Source organism: Hyaena hyaena, unplaced genomic scaffold, assembly GCF_003009895.1.
Source record: "Hyaena hyaena isolate Hyena2069 unplaced genomic scaffold, ASM300989v1 scaffold_88, whole genome shotgun sequence".
NCBI lineage: Eukaryota > Metazoa > Chordata > Mammalia > Carnivora > Hyaenidae > Hyaena > Hyaena hyaena.
Genome location: NW_024080720.1, coordinates 3,152,061 through 3,166,704, shown reverse-complemented (window position 1 = coordinate 3,166,704; position 14,644 = coordinate 3,152,061). Strand labels below are relative to the sequence as shown.

Here is a 14,644-nt window from a genome sequence, read left to right as displayed (position 1 = left end):
TCTCTAAAACTTTAAGAGGGTAGGGAGGAAGGGAGGTAGAAACTGGAAACGTTCTCTCTTTCCGAGAGCAGTCAGACTCCTTGGGCCTGCTCTAGATCGGATAGCCACCTCATTGAGACCACCCCCTCCAGGCTGTTCGCTAAACACACCCGCCTTTTCTGAGGCTCCCAGTCCCTGTTCCTGGGACCATCAACCTAACCGTGGAGCCCTGAGTCATTTATATAACACTGTGGCTTACTGAGTGAAAAGTGGAAAGATTGACAGAAACTTCCAGTCCAGAACCACTGTTGTTTTCCTCATTTACCTGCTGGTCTGAAAAATCTCTTCGATTCCCCCTAGTACTAGCCCAACACATACTGAGGGAAGAGTCAAAATGGGGAGGTGGGGGAGAGGAGGGAATTCATTGATTCCTGGAAACTATAGGTGAGACCAAGGACCCTGGTCATCAAGGCCGGCTGCTCAAGGACGAGCCCAGTGATGCATACAGCCTTGGTACACGGGCTGCCTGGGGTGGCTTTGCCTTGGGGAAGGGGTTCTGAGGGCCGTGCACAGATTATACTTTGGATCTTACCTCACCTCCTTTGTCAGGTGTCCTCTTATATGGAGACCTCTGGAGATCATATTTTTCCTTTGAGGATGTTTGAACCTTTCCAGGCCTGTTCAGCCGACTACCAAGGAGGGTGGGCAGTGTAGAAAGACATCCAGTCGGTGGTGCCAGGATAGGGCGTGGCCTGCGGGAAGGCAGGTGACTCAGGTACGCATTGATGGTGTTTCTGATTTACATTTGTTGGAGATGTTGCAACTGTTCACACCTCAGTAGGTTCACTTCCTGCGTGTGGTCTGAGTTATAGACTTTAATGGTAAGTGCGGTGTCTTGTCGTTAGTGTGCCTAGCACAGTCAGATGCGTGCAGTGCCCGTGGGCGTGAGCTTGTATTGCGTAGGTATTCTGGAAGTCCAGTGCTAGAGGAGATGCACATTCATAGGAATCACCACTTAGTGATATGTACACAGGATTGATAACTATATTGAAGCATGATTCAGGAAAGTAGATGATTTATTCCTACATATGTATTAAGTACTGTTATGTGTAAGGCTGTCTTCCAGGCACAGGGAGGGGATGCGGAAATGGAAAAAGACACGGTGCCTGTACTCCTGGAACTTGCAGTCTGACAGAGGAAGTATTGCAGCTAAAGGTAATCAGTGCCAGTTACCTTCATGTCACTTGCAGAAGCTCAGTGACTCAACTGTGAGAAAATCACTCTCACTCACAAAAAAAGAGTTTTTCTGAATTGCCCCAAACTGTATCCTCTTCCTCTGCCTCTCCGACGTCCCCGATGGCGGGAAGGGCACAGGATCCGTTCCATCTCGAGTGGGACACACCAGTCCTGTGTAAGTCTCCTATGTCTGCGCTCATGCAGAGGTGGGGCCGGGGTTCTGCTGCCCGTATTCCCGATGGTAGATGGGCTGTTTGGACGTGGGCTGAACTAACTGTGTGCACTGTCTGTTCTGAGACGGTGGAAGGTCCCACCCACCACCTTGGACCAAGACGACTCGCATTTTGTCTTTTTTCAACTGGAGCATGAAAGTCAAAATGAGTAGTAATGAGTCTTTTATGTCACATAACATTGCCTTTATGAAGATCCGTCGGAAAAGGTTTTTTCCTGGGTCTTGGTACCAGGGAAAGCTCTGATCCTAAGCAGGAAAAAAATGTTACAAACACTGTGATTTTTATAACTTCCTCCTTTTCTCTCTCTGTTCTGGCTGCTGGAAAGCTCAACAAAACCTACAAGCCACCTCAGCCAACTACCTAAGGCCTGTATTTGTTTAACCCTACTGTGTTTCTTTGAAAAGTATCCCCAATCCGATGTTTTTAGAGTAGTTTGAACACATGGACATCTTGTTCTCCGCCATCTTACCCAAGGCACTTCGGAAACAAGCTTGTATTCCCTGCCAGCACTGCTGTGTTAGCCCTGCCGACACCTTCAGTTCCTGCCGGTGACTTTGTTACCCATACACCCTAATTTATTCATAAATCTTCTTTAAAGAGGGAAACTTCACACATACGCTTAAGCGCCTCTAGGCCACCTGCCCCAGGGGAGTGAGCATTAGACCAGAAGCCAGAAGGGACACGTTTTAGTCTTGTCGCTATCACTGAGTGTCGTGTGACACAGCTCAGCCTCTCTGGGCCCGTGCCCCCTTACCTGGAGAGACGTTGAACTTGATCGCTGAGACTCCTCTGGCTCGAGCGTTTAGTGAGCCGATGGGGCACAGTGTAGATGAGGAAGAGGTCCTGAGGCCAGGTGCCCCGGCCGGCCCCCCGCGGCGAGCGGCAGCCCGGCCACACACACCCCGCTGCACGCCTTGGAAAGAGGGGTGCCGGGAGCTGGCGCGGCGAGGAGGAAGGCCAGGTCTCTCGTGGCCACCAGCGGGCAGCCCCCGTGGCTCCTCGGTGGCCAGCGGCAGGTGGCTGCGGTGAGGAAAGCGGCGTGGCAGTTCGGCGCCCGGGCAGGGGCAGGCCCTGGCTGTGAAGGAGTGAGGCGGGGAGGCCCAAGGCAAGGGGCGGGCAGCCTGTGCAGCCGCTAGCGGGCCGCCCAGCGCACTCCACGTGGCAGCGCGCGTCTCTTCCCTGTCCTGTACCCGCGTTCGCTTAGCTGTCTCCTTGGAAACGTGTACGTGAAATAAATGTCTGAGATAATGACTCCCGTTGGTTTTTGCCATCACTTGAAGGAGGCATTCTATGAAGGCAAGAGAGAACTTCTGAGATGACAAAAGCGGATCCAGTAGCTCTGTCAAGAGAGTTTCGGAGCAAGTGCAGCTCCCTGCTCTCCCTGCCTGGGGCGGGCTGGTGAGGCCACCGCTGCTCTGCTCCCGCTCAAGGCCAGAGCTGCCTCCACCACTGCCCCCAAGGAATGGCTCCGGTTCTGGGGTGGAGTCGGCCCTGGGGACCGCACGGCCTCTCCTGGCGGCTTGAACAAGCACGCACGACCTCCCCAAAGACGCGGTGTGCCTTCACATTTACTGTTTGCCCTGGAAGAGTCCCAGTGGCCTCCATCCGCCCTTCATCCCGTAACGGTTTCAACTCCAAGGCCATAGAGTCAGTGCAGAGACTTTGCCCCTTGGCGAGGACCGCTTCTAACTAAAGTCACAGGCCCTGAGGGAGGAACCACTGCGGGGAGAATGACAAGATGGGTTTAGTGAGCCACCCACCTGCACGTGAGGTGGACTGCGTGTACCCCTCCCCGGCCCTCCTCTGCCCTGTGCGGCTGGCCGCTAGTGCCCAGCGCCCTCGAGCACTACAGCCTCGCAGAGTCCGTGTCTAAGCATCCCTGTGAGTTGTCTGTGTTTTCCTTGAGTAAATGGGTACAGCCTTTGGGAGGAAGTGAAGATGACGGCCTCATCACGTGGCCTCCATTCCCTCACAGAGATTTAGGTCTGTGAACAGACTCGGGTCTGGGAATTACATGAGAGGCTTTAAATCTCTAAGGGAGGAACAATTTTGTAAGGGCTGCAAATTTGCAATTTCTCGAAACCAGTTAAATCAACTAGACTTTAAGGGAGGTGAATGAACGTCTTTGTGTTTAAGGACTAAAAGGAACATAGCTGAGGGCAGAGAGTGGGAGGTACAGGCTTCCAGTGGTAGAATGAGTAAGTCATCCATTGAGGGGTCCAGGGAACATCGTCAATGTAATAGTGTTGTATGGGGACAGGTGACAGTATGGATACACTTGAGAGCACAGCGTAAGGTACACTGTTGTACACGTGAAGCTAATGGAACACTGTGTTTCAACCACACTTCAATTAAACAAAAAGTCCTGTAGCTAGTCACAGCCCCCAGACTTCCTGATGAGTCTAAGGACATGAAGGGAAACAGTGGCTCCGGGTTGCACTAGAGGTGAATACCAAACCCACCTGGAGATGGTGAGACTATAATTTATTTATTTTTTATAATTCATGTCCAAGTTAGCACTTGGTGCAACAATGATTCCAGGCGTAGATTCCTTGAGCCCCTTAGCCATTTAGCCCCTCCCCCTCCTCCAACCCTTCTAGCAACTCTCTGTTTGTTCTCTGTATTTAAGAGTCTCTTGGGGCGCCCGGGTGGCTTAGTCGGTTAAGCGTCCGACTTTCGCTCAGGTCACGATCTCGCGGTTCGTGGGTTCGAGCCCCGCGTCGGGCTCTGTGCTGACTGCCAGCTCAGAGCCTGGAGCCTGTTTCAGAGTCTGTCACTCCCTCTCTCTCTGACCCTCCCCTGTTCATGCTGTCTCTCTCTCTCTCCTAGAAATAAATAAATAAAACATTAAAAAAGAAAAACGTAAAAAAAAAAAAAAAGAGTCTCTTATGTGTTTGTCCCTGTTTTTATATTCTTTTTGCTTCCCTCCCCTTATGTTCATCTGTTTTGTATCTTAAAGTCCTCAAATGAGTGAAGTCATATGATATTTGTCTTTCTCTGACTGACTAATTTCACTTAGCAGAATACCCTCTAGTTCCATCCTCATGGCAAAATTACATTCTTTTTGATTGCCGCGTGATACTCCATTGTCTCTATGCACCACATCTTCTTTTTTTTTATTATTATTATTATTTTTAATGTTTTATTTATTTCTAGGAGAGAGAGAGAGACAGCGTGAGCAGGGGAGGGTCAGAGAGAGAGGGAGTCACAGACTGAAACAGGCTCTTGGCTCTGAGCTGGCAGTCAGCACAGAGCCCGATGCGGGGCTCGAACCCACGAACCGCGAGATCATGACCTAAGCGAAAGTCGGACGCTTAACCGACTAAGCCACCCAGGTGCCCCACACCACATCTTCTTTATCCATTCATCCATCGATGGACATTTTGACTCTTTCCATACTTTGGCTATTGTCAATAGTGCTGCTATAAACATTGGGGTGCATGTGTCCCTTCGAAGCAGCATACGTGTGTCCCTTGGATATATACCTAGTAGTGCAATTGCTGGGTCATAGGGTAGTTCTATTTTTAATTTTTTGAGGAACCTCCATACTATTTTCCAGAGTGGCTGCACCAGTTTGCATTCCCATCAGCAGTGCAGAAGAGATCCTCTTTACCCACATCCCCACCAACATCTGTTGTTGCCTGAGTTCTTATTAATGTTAGCCATTCTGACAGGTGTGAGGTGGTGTCTCATTGTGGTTTTGGTTTGCATTTCCCTGATGATGAGTGACGTTGAGCATCTTTTCATGTGTTGGTTGGCCCTCTGGATGTCTTCTTTGGAGAAGTATCTATTCATATCTTTTACCCATTTCTTCACTGGACTATTTGTTTTTTATGTGTTGAGTTTGATAAGTTCTTTATAGATTTTGGATACTAACCCTTTATCTGATATATCATTTGCAAATACCTTCTCCCATTCCGTCAGTTGCCTTTTAGTTTTGCTGATGGTTTCCTTCACTGTGCAGAAGCTTTTTATCTTGATGAGGCCCCAGTAGTTCATTTTTGCTTTTGTTTCCCTTGCCTCCAGATTCGTGTTGAGTAAGAAGTTGCTGCGGCTGAGGTCAAAGAGATTGTTGCCTGCTTTCTCCTCTAGGATTTTGATGGCTTCCTGTTTTACATTTAGGTCTTCCATCCATTTTGAGTTTCCTTTTGTGTATGGTGTCACAAAGTGGTCCAGGTTCATTTTTCCGCATGTCACTGTCCAGTTTTCCCAGCACCACTTGCTGAAGAGACTGTGTTTATTCCATTGGATGTTTTTTCCTGCTTTGCCGAAGATTAGTTGGCCATATGTTTGTGGGTCCATTTCTGGGTTTTCTATTCTGTTCCGTTGATCTGAGTGTCTTTTTTTTGTGTGTGTGCTGTAGCCTGTGCCATTCTTGCCACCAAAGAATGTGAAGAAACAAAGATGAATTAGCAACAACCTTCCTCTTGAGAGCTTATGGTCTAGAAATTGTCATGAAAGACCAGGACTCGAAACCCAACTTAAGTAAGCAGTGAGAAGAGTTACAGTGCGGGACGCCTAGCTGGCTCAGTCTGTTGAGTATCAGACTTTGGCTCAGGTCATGATCTTCTGGTTTGTGGTTTTGAGTCCCACGTCGGACTCTGTGCTGCCAGCTCAGAGCCTGGAATTCGCTTTGGATTCTGTGTCTCGCTCTCTCTCTGTCCCTCCCTTGCGCGCGCGCTCTCTCTCTCTCTCTCTCTCTCTCTCTCTCTCAAAAAATAAAACATAAAAAAAATTTAAATAAAAGAGTTACAGTGCATGTCTTCCTGTCCGCCTCTGAATGGGGAACTAACAGGCAGATGGGAGATCAGGCATATCTGTCCCTTATTCAGAAACAGTAAAGTGTGATGACAAAGATCATGAACCCTATAGTCAAACATCCCTGATCTTGGGTTTTGGTTCTGCCAATGGACTGTGTGACTCTGGGTGACACCATCTCTTGGAATCTGCATTTGTCCCCTTGGAACATGAGAAGGGGTGAGAGTACCTGCCCGTGTTACTTTCCTGGGGCTGCTGTACAAATCATCCCAAACTGCATGGCTTAAAACAACCGGAATCTATTCTCTCCCAGTTCTGAGGCCACGAGGCTGAAGTCGGTATCCGCAGAACCACGCCCTCTCCAAGGCGGTAGGGGAGAAAGCCTCCTTGCCTCTTGTGGCTCCCGGGGACTCCTGGTACCTGCGTGTGACGCGGCGACTTCAGTCTTTGCCCCCGTCCTTCTTCCATGTGCCTTCTTCTCTGTGTCTGCGTGTCCGTCTGTCTCTTCTAAGGACACTCCCATTGGATTTAGGGCCACCACCTAACCCAGCCTGATCTCACCTCGATTGATCCTTACCTTAATTAAATTACAAAGACCTTATTTCCACATACGGTCACCTTCTGAGGTTCCTGAGTGTGGACATGAGTGTGGAGGATGCTATTCAACCCACTATGCTACCTCATAGGGTTGTGGGGAGCAAATGGGATAATGCATGTAAAGCATTACGCACAGCACTGAGCACAGAATAAATGATCAGTGTTAGCACACATGTGCTCATGCATAGGCATGCATGTGTATACGTGTATACATGTATACATACGCGTGTATGTTTGTATATATGCATGTATGTGTATATTTTTATTTTGTTATTTACTGGATTTACCAAAAGTCTATTTCTTTTTTATTTACATATTTTTGAATGTTTATTTATTTTGAGAGAGAGAGAGCACAAGCAGGGGAGGGGCAGAGAGAGAGGGAAAGAATCTTGAGCAAGCTCTGAGCTATCAGCACAGACCCTGAAACGGGGCTTGATCTCACAAACTTAGATCATGACCTGAGCCGAAACCAAGAGTCAGATGCGTAACCAACCAAGCCACCCAAGTATCCCACAAAGTTTTATTTCATCACTTAGCCAAATGAAACAGTAACTATTCACACTTGTCACGCTTTGTAAATGTTCTAATTTGCGTGTTTCTGGTTTTATCATAGTATTTCCTCAATTTGTCTTTTTTCTTTTTTTTTTTTTTTTTTTAGGTTTGTGGTTATTATTCTTGTTTGTTATTCTCCTTGTCTCCAAAAGCTGCTCTGGGTGTGTGGTGTGTGGTGTGTGTTTTTGCATCTGGCAGCTGCACAGCATGCTGGCGACTTTCTCTAGGGAGTTGTTTGTTTGTTTGTTTTCATTTTTAACTCAGGTGAGCATTTTGTTCATCTTGTAGAAGTGGGGGAGTCTTCATTGGTCGTTGAGAATTACTTTTCCCTCGCACTCCTTGACGGTGTTACAATGACCTTCTTCCGTAAATGACCCATAGGTTTTCTAGAGAAGATGCATTCTTTTTGGAAGGTGTGAAGTTAGGAATGTGTCTTTGTATCTTTTTTTAATCCCTCCTTATTCTGATCGTCGTTTCTTCCATCCAAACACCACTGTCTCTCCAGACCTATGTTAGGCCATGTTATCGATCTCCTTGGGAGGTCCCTACAGCTCTGGCCGACCCCCACGCCCACCCTGTTCCCCCCACCGAGCGCCTCAAGTGGGCTGATCTGTGTCCTAGGTGATATCGGGGACCAAACCAGACCCTGGGCCCTGCGTGGGGCTTCTCGGGGCCCTGCGGCCTCTGATCAGGGACTAACTCTGAGCTCCCGGCGGAGTTCCAGGATGGGTCTGGCCTGCTGGGAGACAGGCTCTGGGCGGCCCGCACCCTCAGTACCTGCCTTGATGCTGGACTCTAGTCCGGGCTCTGGACGGCTAAGGCCTGGCCCAGATTTTTGCTTCCTCCCCAGCAGCACCCATTTCCGAAATGAAAGGTAAGTGCACTGGAAAGGAAATAGTGGACTATTTATTGCGAAGCTAGCCTGGCAGCTCAGGAAGCAAGGAAACCCCCAGAAGGCCCTTCTGTAACAGCAAAGTCGGGAGCAGGGGCAGGAGAAGGAAAGGGGCCGGGGGAAGTGAACTCCTGTGCATAGACAGCCGCCTATTCAGCTCTGGAGAGCCTCCCTCCCTCGCACTGGTAACCTGCTTCCCGGCTGGGATCGCGGCCGAGCACCGCAGAGTTCAGAGAACGGGAGTCACCCTCAGAACTCAGCAGCAGTCTGTCTAGCTGGGAAGCCGGGCGCTCGTGGGGGGAAGCAAGTCAGCGGCTCCTCTGGGGCTCTGCCCAGGCAGGAAGTACAGGTGACCAGTCTGCAGTCCGCCCAGGCCGCAGCAATGCCACCATCTCAGGGTCACCGTCCCTTAAATATTAGGCGGGTTTTCCCATCTCCAATGATGAACCTAAAAAAAAATAATTATAATAATAATAATAAAAAGACGGCCCCGTGAGGCCCTCAAGCCCCTGGAGGGGAGACCCAGCCCTTCCTCAAGTGTCTCCAGGCCCAGAATTCTCCAGAGAGGTGCTCTCCTGAGCCTTTCCAGCCTCAGTAGCCAAATCCCCGTGGGGAAAGGGAGAAATTCTTCTATGTTTGCTTCCCAGTAACCTTTCCCTGAAGATGCTCGCCTCAGCCATTTCGAAAGCGATAGTGATGGTCTTCATCACCAGCCCATCGGCTAAGCCGGACGGCAGGTGGATGATGACAGCAAACACAAGCGACCAGCCCAGCCCAGCCCAGTGACTGTGCCCTCCCAGGCCGCGGGAGGTAGGTTCAATGTGTACCAAATCCAGACCCTAATCCCTGCGGGCCCTAGAGCAGAAAAAATAAAAACCAAACCAAACCCAGGCCCCTGCCGACCTTCAAAGCTCACAAAAGGAGAGCTCAGGAGAAGCAGTGAAGTGGATACTATCCTTGCGATGGCATTGACCTTGGTACCCACTGCACGAGGCCAGGGAGCTCTGTCCACGTTGCACTGAGTGTGAATGGCACCTCCTGGCATGCATGCTCTTGGGGGCACCATCTCCATGGTGACCCCCCCCGCCCCGAGCAGCTCCCCTACTTGTGGTCCATATGGCTGTGCGGGTGGGGCTGACCTCGCCCCAACTCCACTCATCGCCAGTAAGAGCGCCTGAGCCCCATGGCTACAGTGACGGATTCAGAGGTGGACATGACCCACGCTATGCCGGTCCAAACCGGGGAACGCCAGACCCCGGCCTTTTGCTAGAGCTGTTGTTGTTATTCCTTCTGGGGCTGTCCAGCTGCTCAGATAGAAGCCTGGCCCTTCCGCTGAGTATCTGAGCCTCTACTGGAGAGCCTCTCGGAGCTCTGCCCAGAGGACAGCAGAGCCCCCGAGAAAGCCTGAGTCCCACAGACATTGTTGGAGCACCACCTGGAGCCCGTGTCACCTGTGAGCCTCTCGTTTGCCTGAGCGACTGAATTTCCCCTTGTGACATAAACTCCATTGAGATGGATTTCTGTCACTTGGAAACAAAGGCCCTAGAGGCATAATCTTGGCCTCTGAAGAAGACTCCCCCTTCCCTTCTTCAAACCCAAGTGAGATGCCCACCCTCTAGCCCTTCGTGCTCTGGGAACTGTCACCAGGTGCCCACGAGAGGGGCCCATGACCCCATGTCACGCTCCTACCTGATGAGCACTCCTACAAGCAGGCTGCCCAGGAGCGGGCCCAGCCAGTAGATCCAGTGGAAGTCCCAGTGACTGGCCATGACAGCAGGTCCAAAGGCACGTGCAGGATTCATGCAGGCTCCAGACACAGCACCCCTGCAGACACCCAGCCACGCGGTCACCAGGATCCCAGCCAGGCCCCAACCCACATGAAGGTCAAGTTCATTTCCCCAACCAGACCTAGGCCACACACCACCCAGAAACCCTCTTGAAGCCACCATATCATGGGGCGGGGCTCTGGGCAGTGGGGGGGGGGGTCCCAAAGAAGACACAGGAGAAGAGGCTCTTAGCAGCAAGAACTGGAAGGCTTGTCTGTCACTCCCCACACGCCTTTCTAGAAGAACAGACAGCAGAGAGAGTCTGTTCAGTGATGACAGGAAGAGAAGATGGGTCTAGGTCCTTGCCAATGTTGAGAGAGCCGGGGCAAGCAGTCTTCCTCGACTCCATGAACCTCAGAGTCCTGCTGACCTGGATTCGAAACCCAGCCCAGCTCTTTCTAGCTGTGTGACCTTCAGCTGAGGCGAAAGTACCTGCCTCATAGGCTGTTGTCAGGAGCGAATGTGAAAACGCATTTAAGACCCCAGGACTCATAATATAATTCACGTACAAGTGTTTAATAGAGCTAAACCTTATTAGCCCCTGCTGTGACACAGGCTTGGGGCCCCGCATCTCCTACGGGGAGAGGGGGAGGGCTGTTCTCCAGGGCTACCTCTCTGGTTCTGGTGGCAGTATCCTTGCCCCATTCATGCAAGCCTGGCTGCTGACGGTCTCCCGGATCCCATGTCAAAGTCAAAAGGATGAATCGTTGGCTTGTAAATGGAGCAGCAGCCGCTAGGGGGCAGCAAAGCACTGCTGCAGCTTTACTCGCACTTTCTGCTCCCCACTTCCCCCACAAGTTCCCCAGACGCCACCTCCCAAAGGAGGCAGCGGGGTGGGCGGCAGAGCTCGGACAGCCTAGACTTGGTTCTGTGTCCAGAGAAGGAAAGGAGGTGGGGGCTCTGTCGGTGGTGTCTGACTTCGGCTCAGGTCATGATGTCACAGTTTCTCTCTCTCTCTCTCTCTCTCTCTCTCTCTCTCTCTCTCTCTCTCAAATCAACATTTAAAAGTAGGGAGTTTTCCTTGTCCCCTTTACTAGGAGATTGGGCTCTTGTCCCAGATCTGTCCTTTAATTTGCCACTGTCATGTGACCTCAAATAAGTCATTGTGTCCTCTCTGAGCTCAGTTTCCTCATATATAAGATGGGAGAAATAATCCCTGACCCAAGCTCGTCTCCTTAACCCCCTCCCTCCCACACCCCCTGAGGGGCCCACCCTAGATGAGTCAATGGGTATGAATGCTCTTTGTAAGTCTGAGGCTAAAACCTGGCTGCCCACCAGCTGAACAAACACAGCCCCCAGAAATGGTTGATTGATGCTACAAAGAAAAGGAAAATTTCCAGGTGTCTGGAAGGCTCTGTTCGTTAAGTGTCCAACTTCAGCTCAGGTCCTGATCTCCCAGCTTGTGAGTTCGAGCCCTGCATCAGGCTCTGTGCTGACAGCTCAGAGCCTGGAGCCTGCTTCAGATTCTCTGTCTCCCTCTCTCTGTGACCCTCCACTGCTCGTGCTCTGTCATTCTCTCTCTCTCTCTCTCTCAAAAATAAACATTAAAAAAACTTTTTTCAAAAAAAAGGAAATTTCACACGAGAAGCTAGTTTTCCGACTTCCTTGGAATGAAGTTAGAAGGGTCATTTGAGGCCCACAGTCCACCACGGCAGTAACTTACTAGAGGGGAATAATGGCGCTTCCTTGGGGACCCCAACCCCAAAGGCTGGCCCAGGACCGCTCACCCTGCCAGGATGTCCACGGTGACGGCAAAGCCAATGGAGAATGGAGCCAGAGGGCCCTGCGTCTTCTCGTTGATGGCGCCCATGCAGACAGCCAGTGACAGCAGGGCCGTCAGGACAAGCTCGGCCACCACCGCGCCCCTGACCTGCCCCGGCTCCTGGACCGTCACAAAGGCCGCCCCAGACGCATTCCAGAACCTCTCTTCAGGACTCACTGCCTGTGGAGAGAACACAAGCCCTTCGGCCTCACAGTGCGGGCAGGGGAGAGGGATGGCGGGGAGCTGAGGGCAAGCGCGTGCCCCCAACCGCAGGGGCCAGTGACAGGCTCTGTCCAATCCCCAGTCAGCCGTGTCCCAGCTCCAGTTCCTACTATGTGGCTTGGTGAGAGCCACTGGACTCTTCAGAGCCGCCACTGGCCCATCTGTCACACGGGGTCACCCAGCGGTGGATACAGGTGCTGGGGGCCTAAAGCTCACGTGACTAGATGATCCTCTTTGAAAAAAAGAACACAAAAATACCTCGCTCAGCAGACTTTGCACCCACCACCAGCCCCCTTTAGGGCCCCTTTGAAGGGGGGAGGGAGCCCCGAAGCTTCCCAGGAAATCAGCCTCGGGGTCATCACGGAGCCTGGAAAGGGAAGAGAGCAGAGCAAGCTTCTGGACTCTGGACGTGAACCTGGACTCTGCCTCTTACCGGCTCAGCTGAACCTGGGCCAGCAACTGACATCCTTGTACCTGCGTTTCCTCCTCCTTAAAGTGGAGGTGACGATAATCTGCACTCTGAGCTCAGACCCTCTCAGAACCAACTGTGGCTTCTTGTGACGCAGCCCGACTTCCCTAGAGAAGCTGTGTAAATTGCTTCGCAGGGAGGGTGTCAGTGACCAGAGCCTCCACCCTGCACTGCTCACTATTGTTCGGCAGGTGGGCGAGTGGCCCGGCTGGAGGGAGAGCCTGGATCAGAGCGGGAAGGTCCAGCCCCCAGTCTGCAGACAGGGGAGTGGGGTCTCAAAGGGGAACCCGGGGAAACCAAGGCAGGGAAGACAGCAAGATGGGACTCCGGACCAAAGTTTGCAATGGGCCAGTGCTTGGAGCTCCAGACCAAACCCCAGCCAGGCTAACAGGCGCCCCCCGGTCCCCCCAACCCGACCCCATGCCCCCCAACACACGTGCCCACAAGCCCTACATCTTACAGGGCCCCTGGCTGGACTCACTTATCAGCAACAGGAAGGACAGAAAAAGAGAGAAGGGAAGGAGGGAGGGAGAGAGCAAAAGACAGAGGGAGTCCATCTGTGGAGTGATGTCTCTAAAACTTGACTGGTGGGGAGGAGGAGCTAGCTGTCCTGTGGGGAGGAGAAGATTCCAGACATAAACTGAATGTTAACTCAGTCTACTCAGGGTAGAGAGACTCAGTTTAAAGGCAGGCAAACTGGAGAACACGCAGAGAAGTTGGTTCAAGGAGACTTACCATAGTCTTCCCATACCCTCAGTTTGTAGCATGAATGAACAAGTGAGTGAATGAATAAATGAACGAGTGAATGAACGAAAGGCAAAACACTAGTAGAAACATTATCCAAAGCCAGAAATGGTCTCAGGGAGAGAAACTTCAAGTCCCACATTCTGCTTCCTAGTCTGTCCAGGGAAGAGCTATGTCTACACACAGAACAGGGCGTGTCTAAGACAACCAAAGGCCCCTTCCCAGGAGAAAAGGACCCGCCCAATCCCAATGGAGGAAAACTCCAGAGGAAAAAAAAGCCGGGCGCCTTCAGCTCCCCACTCCCCTCCCACACTCCAGCAGCCCAGCCCCCCTGGGGATCACCCACCTTGGCCAAGGCAGCCCCGATCAGCCCCCCGCACAGCTGTGAGATCCAGTAGGGAAGGAGCATCACCAGGTTGAGGCCTCCGATCAGCATGGCCGCCAGGGACACCGCAGGGTTGAAGTGCCCACCACTGTCACCCGCAAAAGCAGAAGGAAGTCTTGAGACCGAGGGAAGGTGTCCCAGGAGGCCCCCCAGGACGGCCCGGCAGCTCTCTGCAGAGTGAGCCAAGGGCCTCGCCCAAGGAGAACACAGGCACCAGATCCTGCCCCTTCTCCCTGGGGTGGGATGTGGGGGAGGGCCGGGGAGGAGAGGGCAGCCCCGTAGGAACGGGGTTCCCTACACCCAGTGCCCACGGTGGGCGACCATCCCTTAACTCCTTCCTGACTCACTCAGAGCTCCAGCCCTCCAGAGATGTGGCCATCAGCCAGAATGAGACCCCAGACCCCAATATAGGAGGCAGAGAGAGGTATCCTGGCCTCCCCTTATGAGTCCGGGCCCTGAAGAGGTCCCCAGGCTGAAGGAAAACCCCCTTCTAACGGCAACAACACCGCAGCAACTGAGCGCCTGGTGCCATCTGGTTCCCATGAAGCCCTCAGCGCGGGGGCTCTGCTACCTACTAACCACGAAGCCTCGGACAAGTCACGTGGCCTTCCTCAGTCACACCAGGAAAGTGGGGATAATGATAGCAACTACCCTCAAGGGGTGGTTGAGAGCATTCAATGAGCTCATATTTAGAAAGTGCTTAGAGGAGCGTCTGGGTGGCTCAGTCATTAAACATCAAACTTCAGCGCAGGTCATGATCTCATGGTTCGTGGGGTTGAGCCCGGCATCAGGCTCCGCGCTGACAATGCAGAGCCTGCTTTGGATCCTCTGTCCTCCCTCTCTCTCTGCCTCTCCCCTGCTCGGCTTCTCTCTCCAAAATAAATAAACACATAAAATATAGAGAGAGAGAGACAGAGAGTGAGAGGTGAAAGAAAGAAAAAAAAGAAAGAAGGAAGGAAGGAAGGAAGGAAGGAAGGAAGGAAGGAAGG

At 51.9% G+C, this 14,644-nt stretch overlaps 1 protein-coding gene across 1 annotated transcript in view; it reads right to left on the bottom strand.

Annotated features, from left to right (window-relative positions):
- Nucleotides 1-8,239: 8,239 nt before the first annotated feature.
- Nucleotides 8,240-14,644, bottom strand: part of AQP8 (aquaporin 8) — a 23,915-nt gene continuing 17,510 nt past the window's right edge. Inside the window, exons 3-6 of the mRNA XM_039234432.1 lie at nucleotides 13,617-13,743; nucleotides 11,801-12,015; nucleotides 9,937-10,071; nucleotides 8,240-8,695 (exon numbers count right to left, since the gene is read on the bottom strand). Coding sequence (XP_039090363.1) covers nucleotides 8,647-8,695; nucleotides 9,937-10,071; nucleotides 11,801-12,015; nucleotides 13,617-13,743 — 526 coding nt within the window. The 3' untranslated portion in view covers nucleotides 8,240-8,646. The remainder of the gene's footprint in view (nucleotides 8,696-9,936; nucleotides 10,072-11,800; nucleotides 12,016-13,616; nucleotides 13,744-14,644) is intronic.